Source organism: Molossus molossus, unplaced genomic scaffold, assembly GCF_014108415.1.
Source record: "Molossus molossus isolate mMolMol1 unplaced genomic scaffold, mMolMol1.p scaffold_m16_p_16, whole genome shotgun sequence".
NCBI classification, from domain to species: Eukaryota; Metazoa; Chordata; class Mammalia; order Chiroptera; family Molossidae; genus Molossus; species Molossus molossus.
In genome coordinates this window covers 5,657,031-5,677,958 of record NW_023425351.1, presented here as the reverse complement: position 1 = coordinate 5,677,958, position 20,928 = coordinate 5,657,031, and the positions used below count along the sequence as shown (strand labels likewise).

General features: G+C 34.3%; 1 protein-coding gene across 1 annotated transcript in view; it reads left to right on the top strand.

Moving 5' to 3' along the window:
• The window catches only part of SNTG1 (syntrophin gamma 1), an 866,981-nt gene that overhangs the window by 698,234 nt on the left and 147,819 nt on the right, over positions 1 to 20,928 (top strand). The window contains exon 13 of the mRNA XM_036263979.1: positions 18,350 to 18,388. Coding sequence (XP_036119872.1) covers positions 18,350 to 18,388 — 39 coding nt within the window. The remainder of the gene's footprint in view (positions 1 to 18,349; positions 18,389 to 20,928) is intronic.

Here is a 20,928-nt window from a genome sequence, read left to right as displayed (position 1 = left end):
ATCAAGAAAAGAACATTGTGAATAGCTTTTGATTCAGATAACCAACAATATCTGCCACATTTCTTAATACTAAAGACATAGTCATCCTAAAGAAAATTCATAGATAATCAATACCCTCTGTGATTTTTATAGGATCATCACAGTCCTTCAAGATTTACACACACAAACACACACACACACACACACACACACACACACACTTGATCAGTCCTTTGAGTTTACTCAGCAAATATTTCATTTATCTTGCTAAATAAATTCAGAGGAGTTATATATTCAATCCATGGAGGCCTGAAATAATAGATGGCAACCACTTGAAGTGGAACAAATGGAATATTTTTTCCATAAATATATGGATTGTGAAAAGCTAAAGAAAAAAACTTCTATTATATCTGCCACATTGAAAAGACTTGACAGATCTTGAAGTTGAATTGAAAGTCATGAAAAACTAAAACCTAGCAGAAAGAGATTTACTGAAAATAAACCAATTACTGTGATCAGAGGTTGCATACTGTGGTTCTGACGAGCATGTGTGTCATTTCAATAGACATTTCTTTTTTCTTTTATGGCTGTTGACATTTCTGAGTCCTTACATGTACTTTTTTTTTTTTTTTTTTTGAGAAAGTGTACTTAAGATTAGTTTATTTATTAATACCTGAAAGGCTTTTACATAATGCACTGAGATAAATGCTAGTAATTTTTTTTTTGCTTCCCATGGAACTCTCTGTACTTTTTTTTTATCATTGTCTTTTATGAGACATAATATTCTAAAGACTTTGTGTGATGGTGTAATTATTTTCTCTTGGGAACTTTTGAGGTTATCTGGGTTTTTCATTATTGTTGTGTTTGTTTTCCTAAATTCCAAGTGAATGGTTGATGAATACCTTGGTTGCCCTAGGATTGCAATATAAACATAAGATGATCACATTTGTCTTTGCAACAGTTTCAGTTAAACACATTTAGAGATCACCTCATAGCTTTTTTCTTAACAGAAAGAGTAATATTTTAATATCTGTCCTCAATACAATTAGTACTCTATTGTATCAAGATGAATATTTAAGAAGTCATTTTCAGCATTACTTTTTTAAAAATCTTTAATGTTGAAAGTATTACAGATGTCCCCCCTTTTCTCCCCATTGACTCCTTCCTCCTCACTTCTACCCCATCTCTTGCTTTCCCCAAACTGTGTCCATTGGTTATGCATACATATATGCATATAAGTTATATATTTTGAATATTTACCCTTTACCTGATGTATCATTGGCAAATATGTTCTCCCAGAGAGTGGGTTCCCTTTTCATTTTGATGCTATTTTCTTTTGTCATGCAGAAGCTTTTTAGTTTGATGTAGTCCAATTTATTAATTTTTTTCCTTTGTTTCTCTTGTCCTAGGTGATGTATCAGTGAAAATTCTGCTAAGTGTAATGTCTGAGATTTTGCTGCCTGCATTTTGTTCTAGAATTTTTATCATTTCATGACTTACATTTAACTCTTCTATCTATTTTGAGTTTATTCTTGTGTATGGTCTAAGTTGGCAATCTAGTTTTTTTTTTTTCATGTAGCTGTCCAAGTTTCCCAACACCATTTATTAAAGAGGCTGTTTTTACTCCACTGTATGCTCTTACCACCTTTGTCAAATATTAATTGAGCATAATGTCTTGGGTCAATTTCTGGGTTCTCTGTTCTGTTCCATTGATTTATATGCTTGTTCTTGTGCCCGTACCAGGCTATTTTGATTATGATGGCTTTGTAGTAGAACTTGATATCTGGTATTGTGATCCCTCCTATGTTTTTCAAGATTGCTGTGGCTATTTGGGGCCTTTTTTGTTCCATATAAACCTTTGGAGTATTTGTTGTAGATCTATTAATATGTCATTGGTACTTTAATAGGGATTGCATTGAATCTATAAATTGCTTCAGATAGAATGGACATTTTAATAATGTTGATTCTTCCAATCCATGTACATAGTATATGCTTCTACTTTTTATATCTTCCTCTGTTTCTTTCTCAATGTCTTGTAGTTTTCTGAGAACAAGTCATTTATCTCATTGATTAAGTTTATTCCTAGGTATCTTTTTTGTTGTTGTTGTTGTAATAATGGTAAATGGAATTATTCTTTTAGTTTCCCTTTCTGAGGGTTTATTATAAGTGTATAAGAATGCCATTGATTTCTGGATATTAATTTTTCATCCTGCTGCTTTGCTGAATTTATTTATTAAATTTAGTAGATTTTTGATGGAGTCTTTAGGTTTTTTTATGTACAATGTTATGTCATCTGCGAATAATGACAGCTTCACTTCCTCCTTTCTGATTTGAATAGCTTTTATTTTTTCTTCTTGTCTAATTGCTGTGGCTAAGACTTCCAGTACTATGTTGAATAAGAGTGGTGAAAGTGGACATCCCTGTTTTGTTTCTGTTCTTAATGGAAATGCTTTTAGTTTTTGCCCATTGAGTATGATGTTGACTGTAGATTTGTCACATATGGCTTTTATTATATTGTGGTATGATCCCTCTAGTCCCACTTTTCTCAGTGTTTTTGTCTGAAATGGGTGCTAAATTTTGTCAAATGTTTATTCAACATCTATTGATATGATCATAAGATTTTTATTGTTTGTTTTTTTTTTTATGTGGCATATCACATTTATTGCTTTGTGAGCATTGTACCTACCAGCCTTGCATGCCTGGGATCAATCCTATTTGGTTGTGATGAATACTTTTTTTAATATATTGCTGGATCTGATTTGCTAAATTTTTTTTTTCTTTATTGATTTTAGAGGGAGAGGAAGGGAAAGGGAGAGAGAGATAGAAACATCAATGAGAAAGAACATTGACTGGCTGCCTCCTGTATGCCCCACACTGGGGATTTAGCCCACAGCCTGGACATGTGTCCTGAGTGGGAATCTAACTCACGACCTCTTGGTGCATGGCTGGATGCTCAACCACTGAGCCACACGAGCTGGGATTGATTTGCTGATATTTTGTTGAGGATTTGCCATCTATATTCATCAGGGATATTGGTCTGTAGTTTATTTATTTTCTTTGTAATGCCTTTATCTGGTTTTGGAATTAGGATCATGATAGCCTCATAAAAAGAGCTTGGAAGTCTTTCTTCTTTCTGAATTTTTTGGAATAGTTTGAGGAAAATAGGTGTTAGTTCTTCTTAAATGTATTTTTAAGTGCTAGTGTGTTCTTGTTTTCCAAATGGTGTTTCCTCATACACCAAAATATGAATGTCAGTCATGCAGTTGTCAACCAAATGCATAACAAAGAGTAAAAATTAAACAAGTGCAGTCAGTAACTTCGGTAAGAATAAAAGCAAAAAAAAAAAGTTTGGGAATTATATGCATATTTTTGATAGTCATATGTTTGTGTTTTATACAATTAGAGTTAATTTCACCACTTTTTTTTTAGGAACCTTCAGTAAAATAACTAACCTACTTTGGCTCTTGGAAACCCACTCAGTAAAAGTTAAATGAAGTTTAAAGAAAATTTGGTACTGGAAAATATAAGCTGACTTTTATTTGCACACTTAAATATCTTCTTCGATATTCACTGAATAATGCAATCACAATAAAATGAGGTAGTTTTATGGGACAAAATCGATATGCCACTGTTGATCCAGCTGGTTTTTGCTTGCCTCCCCATTCTTCTCTTCCCATTCAGTGTCATCTTTGTTTCTGGCCAGTTCTTATTGTTTCAGCAATCTCAAAGATACAAGAACTGCACTGTGTGCCTCATCCTGACACACATTCCCCTTCTGCCACCCACATTCCTTGAGGATGAACTTCCACAGTTTTTCATCATGCCCATCGAGGCAAGAGCTGATCCCACTAGGCCCACCAGCTGCTCCAGGATTAACTCAACAGGAATATGAAGTAATTCATTCTTTGTAGGTAATATATTGTCCAATGAAACAACAGAGACAACAAGAAGCTAGCTAACAAATCACTTGCCCTTTCTTAGTAAATTAACTATTTGGAAATGCAGTGATTATGTAAGACTCTGTAGGCATACCTCACTTGACTGAACAATCAACAGTGTTTAATTGACAGGCTGGGGCCTGCTCAATGCAGAGGCAATTCGCCACTTTCCATTTGCTTTCTGTTGTCCTGTTTTGCTTCCCTTTACGTTTTACTCTTGCTTCCTTGGGAATGAATACCCCCCCAATAAAAATTTAACTTGAATGATTTTTTCTGAGGCTCTGTTTCCATGAAAATAAGGCTAAGAAAATACTTTTTTCCTTTAAGTGTTCATTACAGGATACTGAGCCTTCCGTGGGGGATACAGACTCACCTAGCAGCAGGCGTAGCAGCAGAGGGAGGTGTAAATGAAATGTGCTAAGTAGGGAGATGAAGGGCCTTGAGGAAATTATGCAAGAAATCATTTTGAGTTTGCAGTTACTCTAGTAAATATATTTTAGAACACTCTCACCCTAAATGGAGCTTAAAAGCGAAGGACTCCTGACTAGGGGACAGAGAGGGCTGCAAACATCCCCTGAGGCTCTGAATTTGTGTGCATAGACGCTGTGCCTTTCCCTCAGGAGGAATCCTGATTAATAACTGAGCAAGGGTAAAGCTATTTTCTTTATGTATGACTGATACTGACAGATAGGAAAGGTTTCAGCTTTTCCTGAACCCACAGTGACTAGTGTTCCAGCACATCTACACCTCCAGCCAGGTTTCTCCTCCTTTGTGCTTTTTCTGTGGTGTCAGATAATACTCTGGAAGAGTCATCCCCATCTTAAAATTACTTGTTGCGTGTATGTTTTACCAACTATAGCAGATGGTCATTGAGGATGAGAAGACTGCATTTTTGGCATTTACTTGATATCTGACATATAGTTATTTCAGTGATGTTAGTAAATTCATAGTAGGATCAATGAGTCAGTTCTGAATGAATAAACATTGACTTTTGTAAAGGGCTGCAACCTACTTTCAGCTTTCAGGCTTCCAATTCATGATAAGAGGTGTGTGTGTGTGTGTGTGTGTGAGAGAGAGAGAGAGAGAGAGAGAGAGAGAGAGAGCAAGCGTGTGATGTGGTGTGTGTTATATGTGACATATATTAGATATATGCTAATATGAAAGATGATGACAGATGCAATTTAAGAATTCTTGTAGAAAAACAGTTTTAAAAAGCTCAGATATAACACCAAATTATCCTGTGCTACTGATTTACTGTTCATGGATATGTTTTTAAAAGCATAGTGGTGCCCGGCTCAGTGGTTGAGTGTCGACCCTGCACCAAGAGGTCGCTGGTTCAATTCCTGGTCGGCACGTTCCCAGGTTGTGGGTCTGATCCCCAGTGGGGGGCATGCAGCAGGTGGCCAATCAACGTTATCTCTCATGAATGTTTTTAATCTCTCTCTCCCTCTCCCTTCCTCTCTCTCTAACATCAATAAAGGAAAAAAAATTTTTAAAAGCAACATGGTATATTTTTAAAATTTTATTCACAGACATGGGGAATAACCAATGTAGTAAGAGCATAGGATTCATATTGTGGGAAAAATGAATGAAAACTTTGAGCTGAAATCCTCTTGAGGAAAAGAATTGTTTTTGATGTTTGCATTTCCATGGTAAAGGCCAAGCTTGTAGCAGCTGCAGGGAGACCATTGCTCTGATGTGCCCACACTATTTGTCGGCAGGTGGGTTTATGGCTGCAGATCAGAGCTTGGTCTAGGTTTTTGTATATCTGTTAAATAATGTCACAAATCTCTAAAGAAATTGGAGGATTGTTTCTTATTCCATAAGAACTATTTGTGAAAACCTTCAAAACTGATTTTCACTGGAAAATATACCTTGTTAACAGACTCCTGCAGTGTCGGTCTTGAGAGCTCACCACTCATCAAAACGGACTCATGTATGAGGTTAACAAAAGTAAAACATTAATGAAGTCAGGATAAAAAATTGTAAATATAAGATTACCACTAAACTTTAAGACATTTAATTAGACAAAAGTATTTCTAAAGACATTTAAAGTAGGATGAAAGAATTTGTTAAAAGGAATATTTGAACTTATATTTCTCTTTTGATCTAAAGGGGTAATGAAAAAATCACTGTTCTAGTTTCTGGATACAGTTGAAGACACTAAAATTCAATATATAAAATGAAAAAATTTAAAAAGTGAGTGATACTTAGAACAAATGAGCACTACTTTAACCACAGATTTTATTTTTAGTAAATTAACTGCAAATAAATCTTTATTAGATTCAGTTATGCAATTATCTTTATCTCAGTTTAACAGATCAACAATAATTAAGCTTTCTTTAAGGGGTTTCTAACATTAAAATGAATTTTCTTCAAACAAAAAGAGGGAAGCATTTATCATTTCAGCATTTAGACAAGGTAAATATTATTCCTCAAAATACAGTTTATAATATTTAAGTAGATGTTCATTTTTGATATTAAGTAAATTTTAATGTAGTAGAATTATCAACTTCCTTTAAGTTCTTCAGTAGACTATAAGTAATATTTTAAAAAACATTTGTTATATAAGCATTCAATGACTTTATCTTTGTTCCTCAAGATTTTAAAGCAGTCTTAAATTTAAATTTCAAAGTTCTAATGAAAAATTGCTAATGTCAAAACTATTGAATGTAAATTAATCTTTTAATAATACAGGAATATATTCTTTTGTATAAGAGATATTTTAAATAGCTATTTCTTTAAATGTAAGACTTCAGAGATTCCAATAAGGAAATCATATCACTAATGTAATAAAACAAAATAAGAAGGCAGAGTAAATGGTGGAAATGTTTGATAAAATAGGATAGATTCATTTAATATACATTTTAAAAATATTATTTAACACCTATAAAAATATGTGAATGATATGTAGCAAGTACAATTTTCAGTCATAAATGGTAAGATCTTGAAAAATAATATTTTCTACTCCATTTTATCCCCAAATATTCCTATGTTGGGCTTTTAATTTATTCTTTCCCTTAGAAAAATATTCAAAATCTTTCTAGAAGAGTATATCTGTATTACTTATCTTAATATATTTTGAGCATATTGCATTCTAGTAAATCAAACTCAAAAGCTTATTTGCCTTTTAAGGCAATAGAGTCAGTAAAAAAATGTATTTTAAAATGTGTGCTTTTACAATTTTTTAATGTTAGGTAGTTCCTAAAATTCAGGAAAGCATAAAAATATTGGAATAATAATGGCATATTTATTGCTAGTGTTTTTAATAGTGTATGGATTACATTGCATTAAAATGTGTATTTTTGTTTACATGTATAAAATAAAATTACTATTCTTCTATGTAGATCGCATTATTTTTCGTTCAGTTAATTTTTAAGCCATTAACATTTTTCCATGACATTAATTATATTCTAATATTACCTAATTTTAGTGGACTAATACACATTTTGCTATTTACTTATATAAGTAATTGTAATTTTTGTAATTAATGAGTGAATTATTTGCAATTAATTGTAATTAATGAGTGAATTATTATTTCACATATAAATCGTTTAAAATGCAACATTAATATCAAAGTTCCTATAAATATTTTGGTATATTAATCAATGAATACTTTGCTGATTATGTCTTAATATAAGTATCTATAACACGAATTTTAAAAAATGAAAGTTCTTTAGCCTCGTAAACCAAGATCGCACCTTAATGCATCCAGCTGAGTCAGGCTGGCTCTGTTTGCCGCTGTGTGCCCCAGGCTCACGGAGAGCTGGTCTACTCCTGGGACTCTTCTTCCTAGCCGACTATAACATTTTCTTGCTTACCTCTCAACTCAGCAAGAATTCTAATACCTTTGTCTGTTTGTTTGTGTTTCCATAGGTTTACAGATTAATTTTTTTAAGCCATTTGGCCTGATCAGGGTCAGAGCTGAGCAAATGTCTTGGGATGAAAACCAATGTTGTATTGGAAGCCGCCCCCCCCCCATCACAAATGTTGCTAATACTATCCTAGGAAGAAAATAAACGATCTATCTCTTTCTCTGTCTTTCCACATCTCTGTGTGGTCGAATAACACTTTCCCATCTCTTCCCTGTGCTTATCTGGTGACTGCAGGTCCACCACATCTTTGTACTTCGTGTCTGGGACCTTACTGCGCTCCCGCCCTTGACCAGCAGGAGCTCTCGGGCACCGGTACAACACGCTTGGAAGTTTATCCTTCCATTCTAGTTTCTGTCAATAGGGAGGGAGATGTGCTTTCTCCCGTCCCACTCCATTTAGGATCTTCATAACTGTCTTTCTTAAATATGTGTGCAATAAATATGGACTGCATTGGGAATTAATTGAGTGTTGTTCTCTATTTAACTTTAAAATGCAATATCTACTATAAACTCAGTAATATGCATTTTTAACTCAACTATTTTTCTGTTAAAAGCCATTGCCACATTTAGTTTTGCAGTGGCAAAACACTGTTTTAATCATTATGATCCTTTAATACATCTAAATAGCCTCCTGAGATTAATCTTAAATACCATTAGACATATATATCTCATATCAGGTTAATTGTTATGAACTGTATTCTTACTAGGGTGATTAGAAAGTATTTTGTGAAGACCAAGGGAGGAGGAGGCAGGGATGAGTGGAGGTGGGTGAAAGGGGGAAAAGGGGACACCTGCAATAATGTCAATAATAATCATGTTTAATAAAAAATAAAGCCTGGCCAGTGTGGCTCAGGGGATTGAGCATCATCTAAAGGACTGAGAGGTCCCAGTTCTATTCTGGGTCTAGGCACATGCCGGGTTGTGGGCTTGATCTCTGGTGAGGGGCGTGCAAGAGGCAGCCGATCGGTGGTTCTCTCTCTCTCTAAAAAAAAAAAAAAAATCAATAAACACATATATATAAATAATTAAAAAGTGTTTTGTAGCTCTTCTTTTTGTTCAAACATGGAAAGATTATTGATTTGGGTATATATACATGCTTGGTATTTGAACACCTTGAAATCTCTTAGTCATTTTTAGTCTAATTGTCTTGGATACTTAGGACGTAATTGATTGTCTTCTGTTAATTTCACATGCATCTGCCTTTTGTGACAGTTATACCTTTACATTCTATTTTCCAACATATTATCTTGGCTTTTTTTTTTTTTTTCTCACTTGAGGATATATTTTTTACTGATTATAGAGAGAGAAAGGAAGAGAAAAAAAATCAATGTGAAACATCAAATCGGTTGCTTCCTGTAGGTGCCTTGATGGGGGATAGAATCCGTAACCAGGACATGTGCCCTGACTGGGAATCAAACCACCACCTGTCAGTGTACCAGATGATGCTCCACCCAACTGAGCCACACTGGCTAAGGCTTGGCTATAGTTTTTAATGCCACTGTCAAAAATATAATGGTAAAGGCTATTATATTCTTTTGTTAAATGGATTTCATGTTTCATTTTAATACTGATATTTGTAAATTTGAAATAAATACTATTTTTATATGATGTAAAAAGAATTATTGTACTTATATTTTTAACATATTTTTATAAAGATTGGGATTACATTTAAAAAGATTTTTTGCATATATATTTATAAGATTAATTAATTTATTTTTCTTAACATAGCCATCCCATAGATGTGTTTTCATAAACCATATCTGGCTCAAAATATTTTTTTTTGCATTTATCTCTGTCCTTGAAATTTAAAAAAATATATATATTTTTTTTCTTCATTGATTTTAGAGAGAGAGGAAGGGAGAGGGAGAGAGAGAGAAACATTGATGAGAGAAAACAATCCATTGGCCGCCTCCTGCATGCCCACACTGAGGAGTTGGCCCACAACCTGGGCCTGTGTCCTGACCCAGAATCGAACCAGCGACCTCTTGGTACAGGGTCGACACTCAACCACTTATCCACACCAGCTAGGCTCTGTCCTTAAAATTTAACATAAATATCAAAATTCATATATTGAAATTTATCATGAAACTTAAATTTTCAGACTTTCTGATAAAAATGGAATACAGCTGTATTTCAGCCTAACAAGAATGTGTCAGGTTTTAGTACCAACTGGTCCTGTTAGTCCAAAATGTACATTAATTTAGTGATGTCCATTATTTTTATATTTCTATTAATTTTACTCATGTAAAATTATTGACAACATAGAACATGGTGTTCTTTTAATAAATTACAGGTTCTCAGATTATACTAATAAAGAATATTAAATTAGACTCTATTTAGGAGGAATTAAAACAGCTGAAGCAGGTATAGATTCTCAAGTTGAAAATGGCAGCCTCACACCAAGCGCTGGTGGTGAGCTCAGAGTTTCTCCGTGGCAGTGGAAAGAGAAACTGCTTTGTTTTCATTCAGAGTGAGGATTGTCAGTACGTGTGAAAAGGTAAGAACAGCACACAGCAGGTGCTGCAAGATGCTGCCTGTGGTTGACAGTACTGATCAGGTGGGTGGGCACACTGCTGGCCTGAGGGACGGTAAAGTGGAAAAGGCACAATCTCTGCAATGAATGGGTTGCAGTGCAGTAGCAGTCAGTAAGCACATGTGGCAAAACCAATGTAAGAACACCCAGGCCCACTGGGACCCTAAAGAGAGCCACTTGTCAATTCTACTTGTGTTTGCAGGAAAGTTTTCATGGCAGGAATGGGTCCTGGTTATATAGTACAATAGCATAGCCTTTGGTGTCAGAACCAGGCTGTGCCATGTTCAGGGTAAATTTTAAGCTGCTTAATTCCTGTGCACCTCGGGTAAACATTAGCAAAAAGATAGTGAAAAAGTGAGAGGAATGAGGGAGAATGTTAGAAAGGAAAGAGGGAAGGTGGGAGGAAGAGAGAGCACTGAGCGCAGGCAGGGTGTGGAGGAACTTGTGCTCGAGCGAAGGCATGGCCTGGGGCGCAGTAAGAGGTGTCCAGTCGCTCCGCACAGACCCCTGGCCTACAGGTGACATGTGAGGGCGGCAGGGACCAGATCACGGAGGGATTAGAATGCTGCAGAATCTGGTTTTGTTGTTGTTGTTCCTGAAGTTATAGGCAGGGATTAATGAATAACAAATGTGATAATTTGTATTAACTAACGAGAAGTTTGTATTTAAAAAATGCTACCCTACAATAATTTTGAATATTATTTTTAATAGTTTGCCTTTTATTAAGAACATAGCAAATTATAGGAACATGCCCCTTTACCTGTAATGTCTGTTTTTAAATTTGAAAATCTCTTCTAAAACTGAATGGTTGTAAGTCACTGCCAAAAGTCAGGAAAAGTAGGTGATATAACCTTCTCCCACTGAGAATGTTATATTTACTGGATAAACCCTATGCTCAGGTTTCATAAGAATTTTTAAAGAAAGAAATATATTTAAATCTCATGGCATTTATTCTACCATTTCTATTAATACTGGAATCTCAATCTTGGTGATTCTTAGTATTTCAGTCATTTCTAAATTAGAATTCAATCTTTTTGGGTAACCACCCAAACTATAGTTCTCTTCTCCTCACCCTCTTCTTTCAGCAGAGATGACATATCACTTTGGCATTGGTTCCTGTAAAGTCTACAGAGGACCTTTCCAGGCGGTCTCAGTGTCACCTCGTTCCCGATGCACTTGTTACTTATGAGTGCAGTCCCATCAGTATCTCCAGCTCACATCTCAGGAAAATTCTTGTCTTACAGCTTTCCAAGTGAGTTTTTTACCAGCCTTGCAGGCATGAGAAATCTTGGATTATCTCCTTCAGAATTAAACACATCCTCTAGATACTGTGATGCTATATCATTTTGAAACCACGCTTGACATAGGATTCCTTGAGCACATGGGAAGAGAGTATAAAGTCCACTCAACTGGATACTTCGAACTAATTTGTATTTTCTATTTCTATTCCTTCAAGACCAAGTTGAAGGAATTCAAATCTCCTGTTTATCTATCTATCTATCTATCTATCTATCTATCTATCTATCTATCTATCTATCATCTATCTATCATCATCTATCATCTATCTATCTATCTATCTATCTATCTATCTATCTATCTATCTATCTATCATCTATCTATCTATCATCTATCTATCTATCATCATCTATCTATCATCTATCATGTATCTATCTATATATCTATACACATACATACGTATATATGATTTTCAACCCAGAAACTATTCTTCCTGTGAGATGAAATGTTACTTTTAAATCATTGGGAATTCTTTCCAAGTATTTTATATATGGTATAAACTCTGGGTTTTGAAGTAATCAGAATTACTGTAGTCATTCAAACTCAAGAATTTAGATTTTTTTGTAAGTGACTTGCTTTCAAGACTAAGTTAGAACTCAAATGCAAGACTTTGACTCTGTGTTCTAAGTGAGATAGTCTGTCTTGTTTAACAAATATTGTTTGAGCATCTAGTAAGACCTAAGGAATCTTACAGCTTCAAGAGGTGATGTGTTTAATGGAACAGACAGATTTGTGACCTCATAAACTAAATTTCTAGTGGAAGAAAATACAGAAATAAATAAATTAATTAATTAAATAAACAATATTAGCCAACACTAAATGATATGGAGGGAAAAACACATGGAATGGCCCTTTATAATGGAACAGTACTTTATATCTTTGTTTTGCTGCCTCTAAGTCTATGGAATAATGAAGAAACACTTTTTTTTACTTTTCACACTGTAATAACTTAAAAGAACTTCTTTGTTATCCTCTGATACTTTCATTTATTTTAAGAAAAAAATTGTTCTGGTAACTATTTTTTAATTTTGATTCAAAAGTATTGAACACAGCCCAGCCGGTGTGCCTCAGTTGGTTGAGTCTTGTCCTGTGCACCAGGAGGTTGCTGTTTCAATTCCTGGTCAGGGCACATACCCAGGTTGTGGGCTTGATCCTCAGTAGGGGGAATGTAGGAGGCAGATAATTGATATTCTCTCTCACTGATTTTTCTATCCCTCTCTTCCTCTCCCTTCCTTTTTCTGAATTCAATAAAAATATATTTAAAAAATAATTTAAAATAAACAAATATATAAATAAATAAAATCATTTAACATATACTCTGGTTAGATCATATGAACACAAATTAACCAGGAAATGTTCCTTGGTCTCCGTAGGTTGTCCACAACATAAAAACAGTGTGCTATAATGCTGCAAGTGTGTGTGTGTGTGTGTGTTTGTGTGTGTGCATATGTTTATCATATAAATCTGAAATTTTTAATTTGCCTGAGATAATGTGATTTCTACTTGAAAGAAATTGTCTAGTATAATTTTAGAAAAAAAAATAGTTAATTAAAACACTATATAATGTTCTCTTGAACAAGTCTGGAGGCTCATATTTAAGTAAATACAATGACAGGCTTGATTCTGAATAACAATCTTTAATGAATGACATTTTAAGTAAATACTATACAAAGTGCTATTTAACCTTCAGTCATAAGTTTTATGTCATTCAGAAAATAAAAATTAGATGTTGAGGGAACTAATAGAACATAGACTTTCTATCTTCAAAATGGCTGGAGTGCTGTGGAACTCAAAGATAATTATAAGAATGACCCACTAGTTGGACATTACCTTATCACAGTTTCAAAATAAAACAAAAATAAGTTGATATTTGATGTTAAAATATTTAAATTTTATATTATTCTTATATGAAACTTTTGTCCTCAAATACAGCAAGAAATAATCACTACCTAGATTTTGTTTCCTTTGCATAGATCACACCATCCTGAATGTGGATATTGTCTTTCAAAATACGTGCAAGTCGCAAGCCGCTAAACCAATTCATATGTTTGTAAATAACTGTGGTATGAAAAATTCTTGGAGATGAAAAGTCATTTGCATGAAACTTATTCTTTACTATATATATTTTTTTTTTATCCTCACCCGAGGACATTTTTGCATTTTTTGTTCAGACAGAGCGGGAGGGAGAGAGAGGAAGAGAAAGAGAGAGAAACATCGATGTGAAGGGACACATCGAGTGGTTGCCACCCGCACGACCAATCAGGGCCGGGGACAAACTGCAACCGAGGTACGTGCCCTTAGCGGGAACCGAACCCGGGTCTCTCTGTACCGCAGGCCGACGCTCTAACCGCTGAGCCAAACCGGCCAGGGCGAAACTTATTCTTTACTCAGCTTTTTTTTTTTTTTTTTTTTGCTGCTGTTGCTGCTGTAGTAACCTTTTCTGAAGAAGCGCACTCATAACATATTTTACTACCTAATGGAGGAAGGTCAAATCAACTCTGTTTCTCATGCCATATATTTGATTTTTCTTCTTTTCTAAAAGTCTCTATGAAGTTTCAGTGCCCAGAATGCCTTTGAAATGCAAGAAAACTCTTGAACTTTTTTTTTTTTTTTTTTTTGGTAAGAGGTCACATAAGCTTTATCAAATTTTAAAGAGTTCTATGATTAAAAAGAGTAAAACATATTTCTGTCTTTGAAATAAATGTCTTTAAGGTAACAAAAGAATTCTAATTCTATGCTCATTCTTAAGGGTAAAGTAACTACATAAGTCATTTATAATTCTTCTGCCTAGGAGATTTGTTTTCTTCTTTCCTTCCTTTTTTTCTTCCTTTCCTCCTCTTTTCTTCTTCTCTTATAATTTTTTTATATTAGGAGTATGGACAGAAGTATACTTTCTTTTTTTTATTAACATGTAGTGAGGGGTTCCTGAAAAATTGCAGAATATAAATTGTGTCCCTTTATATTGCCAATGGGTATTCATTGTGGTCCTCATTCTTAGCTTAAATCAATACTATGTTAAACTATCCAGCATAGAAGTTTTGGCAACATATAATTCAAAATTGATATGTCTTGTAGAGAAACATGGAATGCTTTTATTATAAGGGACAGATTCAAATTTGAGTAAATCATCCCATTTGAGTGCAGAACACATGAGATGTTCTTCAGCATTTGAGCATTTACTATGTGTAAACATGTTGCAAAAGGCTTTGCAGACACCGAGGAAACAGGAAATGCCGAGAACAAGAGGATGGGATCCATCCTCCAAGTGTTGACATTCAAAGGCCATGAAAACGTCGAAAAGCATTATTATTAAATTAAATAATAAACTAAAAACAGAACATAGATACACGTTCTCCAAGGGTAAGCCATTGTGGTTTTTGGTAACAGTAACTATATACCATGCTTGCCCCCCAGGAGAAACAGGTGACCCCAGTATGTAAGAAGAGTGAACAACTGTGGCTCTCTAAGCTGTGTTTTAAATGGAGTCTGGCAAGAAACTTAAGTGACAAAATTTGCTTTGGTACTAGAAGGACCACGTCATTAGTGTGCAAGTGGAAGAAAAAAACGTATTTGACTATGACCTGGAATCGGCCTCAGCTGTGTAACTAACATGTTGGAACCCTTGTCAATGAGAGCAGTCCTCTCCGTTGATAGCCCCACTTTGATGAGTGCTAGACCCACCCACTGGTCATGCCTGTATCAACCCTGTAGGACCCAGCGTGCTTGGTACAGGAACTATTCTCCATCAATGAAGCCTGGAACCAGTGTTTGTGAAAGAGGGGTTTCCTATCCGCAGGCGTAGGCACAGGCTCAGGGACCTAACTATGGAATTGAAAAGCTTTAGGTGTCTCCCATGTGGGACATTGTAACAAGGCCCTTGGAAATAAGATAATGTCTGCTTCTGAGGCTTGGGACAAGTATCTTCCAAGAAATTAAGTGGAGATGAATATACAGCTAATGGGTTTATCTTTCTGTTTTAGATTAAAAGCCTTAACATGAATTCCTTTGTGTGAATGCATTGTACTTGATAGTAGTTAATGTCATTTGCTCTTTTTGTAGAAGGTTGTGCTAGGTGATCCTAGTCTACATCATATTCTGCTTCCTAACTGCTTTAGGGTTAACAGTTTAAGTGACCATGCTGCATAACAACTGGTATGATGTGGCCGTCATGTCCTTTCATCTCTGCAAGGTTTCACGTTCACATTCAGACACTGACTTTATATGATAGATCATATGAATTGTTCAGCTTCTCATAACACAAATTATGGTTCTGATAAAAGTTAGCATTGATCTATAAGAGTAAAATTAAAAATATTTTTTGGACAATTTTTAATTTTTCTTATTTGAAGAACAATCTAAAAATAATGCACAGAATTTAGAATTTCCATTATTTAGGATTAGTGTTGTTACCAAAATTAGACAATATTTAAGACTTTGTGCTATAAATTTATTTCATTATTAAAAATACAGGAGTTGGCAAAAGTAAATTTAGATGTTGTTTTTTGTATAGAAAATAATACAATAATTAATGAATAATAATACAAAAATAAACTTGCCCACCCCTGTATATTATTTATAATTTAATGTTTTGCTACATATACTGAATTAATACTACCTCAGTCATATGGCATAAATATTTATTTTAAAGAATGAATTTATATTGTCACTAATGTTTTAATATCTTTATCTTATTAAAATATTTTACTGATATTATTTGTTATAATTACAAAATAAAGACTTTTCAAAACAAATATGATTGTAAATGTAAAAGGAGACACGGGTTTTCCAATTGATAAACAGTAGGCTATTCCACCACTTTCACTACATTTGAATATTTTTATTCAGATTCTTGGGATAAGATAAATTGTTAAAAATAGGGCATGAAGAATTTAGACAGAAACATGAAGTTGTAAGTTTATGATGGTTTAATTTTTAAAAAGGAACACATTTTATTATATTTATAATAGGAAAAATATTAATTCTTCAGTAATTGGTTTAATATCATTATTGTTTTATTCTGTTTTATTTTTATTGCATTTGTTGCTGGTTTGGAAAACTAGAACTGGTTTCTAAAGGCCATTTTATGATTTTCCAAGCATGTTCTTTTACATACCATTTTTAAAAAGATTTTATTCTAGTTGTTTTCACTAAACACGATATCACTCTAGTGCTCTCGTCATTACTATATTCTTTACTTACCTTTCCTTGTGTTTATTGTTGTCCATCTAGGTTGCTCCTACATTCTTGGCATTTTTTTCAGAGTGGTAGGAAATACTGCATATATTTTATTTTTTCATAGAAGTAATAGTATGCAATCAATTTATTGAAAGGACAAAGATGGTAAGATTCATATGTTGCTAATTTGATCTACGAGAGGAGTCAGGTCATAATCAGGAAAATTATAACCAAAACAACAGTAGAAAATACAAAATGACAGATTCATATGATAAGTAAAGCTAATGATGTAGTAAATACTCTAACGGGAAGAGAAATTGGACCAGTACTGCAGAAACACTTTTACATGTCATTTCTATAAACACTGTTGAGGGTAGGTTAGCAGAACAAGATTTCTGTGATTCACATGTCCTTCCCTCTCACCGACTACTATGTATCATTCAGTGCTTATCTATATAGATGATTTCCAGCTTTTTAAAATAGAATTTGAAAATGAAAAGCTGCAAAGCTAGACAGCATGCATTTAAAGACAAGGGTGCAGGTACAATATTTTATACATTTATTTCATTGCATTTTTATAACAATAAGACCTGGCAAAAAGCATAGTTCACTATCCTCATGTTTGCTGATAGTAGTTTCAGAGATTTTCTTAGCTGACTCCTCACCAGAGAAAAACTGTTTTGAAGTGATTATTGCAGCATAAGAGAGACATGTTTTTTTTTTTTTTTTTACATAAAATGGATGTCTATAAACAAAAATAGTCTGGATTAGGCTGATGTGACATTATACCATACAGAATAAGCATTATTTGTTTCTCTAGAAAAACAATGAAAAATTATAATTGGTCTTAATTAACAAAAATTCTGAATGACTTTGTGTAGCCTAAAGTCATTTATTAAAATCTCATTCATTTCCATTTGGTTTTAGAGGTTTTTACATAATCTATAACAGAAAAAAATTATTTCTTTGAGGATTTATTTGAACTTCTAATAAAATATCACTCATGAGATTGTCTGAAAGTAAATGTTACACTTTATTTGGGATCCTGACAGAAAAACTTTGACATATATGCTTGATCCTTTTGTGTTTGAATATTTTATTTCCTCTTTTCTCTTGAGTGTTAGAGCAAATTGAAAATAACATGATTTCAAAGTCAAAACATAAACTGTAGCACATTCTCTCTTTGTTCTTGGTAATTATTTAACATTGTGTGGAACACGGGCTTTTGGTTTCTCATAAATTAAAAAAAATATATTAGGTGGAAAACTTTTTCAAAATCAACAAACATTATTTTTCTTTTTATATATGGCTTACTGCAAAGATGATCTGTCTGCTTCTCCTGATGTGGTATCACAACATTCATTTAAACGTTTACATGTGGAAATTGAAATAATTTTGATAGTAAAATTTTTCTTTCATAATTGCTGTTTTACATGCATTAATTTTACTATGTCGATATATATTTGCTCACTAAAAGTGATTTTCATAAAACTTAGGGAATCTGTGTCATCAACCTTTGCTGTTCTTACTTTTACTGTTTATTTATCATTGCAGATTAAAAAAATCAACAGAAACTTCCCTGTAAACCAGCAGGTAAGATGGAGAAACACCTGGAAAGTCAAATTATATATTTATTTTATTTTATTTATTATAGAAGATCGTCTTGATTGAATTTAATTTTTATGTGGAAATAATTGTTACTGTCATTAACTATCCTTAGGACAATACATAGCTTATTACATTTATTTCATATGCACTATATCTGTTTATATAAGCAGTTTTTTAAAAAAACTTTTTAAGTAAACTAGGTGAAAATTATTTTTTGCACAAATTATATTTATTTAAATACAATGTTGAAAAACATGGAAAGCAATTTATATAAAATAGTTTTACTGTATCAACATTTGGGAGAACTTTACATAAATCTAAAAATTAATAGGGATTTTCAAATTTGCTGATTATATTTCAAATAAGTCTAAATTAATGCATAGAGTAAAAATAATGTCTAATTAATCAAGTAAATAGTTTCATTGAGTTATAAGACTAATTGATTATAGAAAATAACAACTAATTCCCCTTACACTTTTATTATGCTAGAGTTCGCTTTTGCATTGCTTTCATAAACATACCAAAAACATTAGTTCAGGTGAGCAAAGCAAGTGAAAGCTCAGTGTTTTACTTCTGTCATTGGTATATCAGTTTGTGTGATGTGGGAACTGCAGTCAGAAGGCACAAACCTACTCTTGACAACAGCCTCATTTGCAACCACTGATCACAATTTAAATATCTAAGACATATATTTATAAAAGGTACACCAATCACAAAACAATCTCAATGGTAACAATTTTAAAAACAATTTTTTAGCTTATAAAAACTAGGTTACTTTTCTTATCTATGCCTCAGTTTCCTCATTTGTTTATAAAATTGCAACTATCTTATATATTTATTTTTGAGGATTGAATGATAACACGTTAAGTTCTTCATATATACCATTATTATCATTAATGTGTTAACATTTTAATGTTGTTCCTTGGAATACAAAATATCTGTTCTTGTTTATCATTAGTTATGCCACCAGCCTTGACTAGCTCTCCAAGCAGTGTGTGACTGAATATAAATGTACACAGTTTTGGAGAACTCATTGTGTCTACAATTCTTTGAATCATGCATTTCCAGCCCTAGGTGTCCCCTGCCTCCTAAACTGAGGTCTCATGCTTGAGCCAAGTTGATGGTTTGGGTAGATGCAGAGGTGGAAGACGTGTGTATGCCCTGCCACGTCCTACGGCAAGCTGTGGTTGGACTTGGGACCCTTGTATACAGTGCTAAGACCAGCGCTCTAGACCACAGCTGCTGTCCCGGTAGCTCTGGGATAATGCCAGAGAAAATCCTTTGTGGCTCTCATCCAGTCCCAGGTGATTCTGGTGCTGACGGTGCACAGGGGACACCTGGAGAAAAGCAGGCTAACAGTTTTGTAGAGCTAAGTGGAGGGAACATTTGCTGATGAGAAAGTGTTCCAACAGAAAGACGCAGGGCACACAGTCGTTTCATTGTCAGACATATGAAAACGTAGATATGCTCACTTTGTAATTTCTTGCCAAAAACATGTGATAAACATTCCGAAGAATGACTCTAATATCTCTGTTATCACTTTTCCTTGCCCTTTCTAACCTCACATGTGAAGAATAAAAAGTTAGTGTAATTTATATTACTGTGAATGTCTCATAACCTGATAATGAAACCAAGCGATGGTGTTGGGGTTTGTTTTCTTGCAAAATTAAAGAATGAGTTCCCAGACCAAGGGGTAAGAGAAAGGACAGTGTATTTGAAAGACAGACAGACTCCCCACAGCAGGGAGGGGACCCAAGTGGGTCGCCTGTGGGGCTCTGCTGTCTAGGGGTAGATATGTATTGTGAGAGTCTCTGATTGGTCCTTTCAAGGAATTCTGCCTTAGTGACATCCATGCATTTTAAAGCTTGTGTTCCCCACCTGGCTGGGATCAGCCTTAGATCATCATTAGGGGCCTTAATGACTTCCCTTTTTATGATAATTTAAAATTCCCCCAGTTGTTAGTGAGGAGGAGGGGAAATGCCCTTGCTTGCTTTTGGTTTCTCCCCCAAATCCAACCTTGTTTTGCTATAATCCTTCTTAAGGTGACCTGGCTTTCTGCAATAGGAACACATTCTATAGGTCTGCAGCAGAACTCGTCCAGCAATCCTGTTGTGTTGCTCCCAGAAACCAGTAGGTATATTAATGGGAATAGGTCTGAATCATCAACACTTTATTCTTTAACAGTAAATAAAATTCCTTTGCAAATCCATCAGGGCCCCAGAGAAAGGAATGGATACAGTTGCAGTTCCCTTCTTGCATGAAATCAGCCTTTTTAGATTTTTTGTTATGTAATTGACATGTGCTCCTTCCAGGAGCTTCTAATTTGCATTTCTATTAATGGGGGCTGGGAATTTCTGGCCTTGGGGGCGGAATTTCCCATGCTGGTTTTAATTTTATTTTGAGATCTATAAAGTCCAAATAAACCTCCAGATATACTGTGTACTAAATTGCCTGACTTGTACTGAGCTCCAAGTCATCCCAAACTCCCACGTGTCTCAGTCTTCCCGTGGTCCCACCCCTCACTG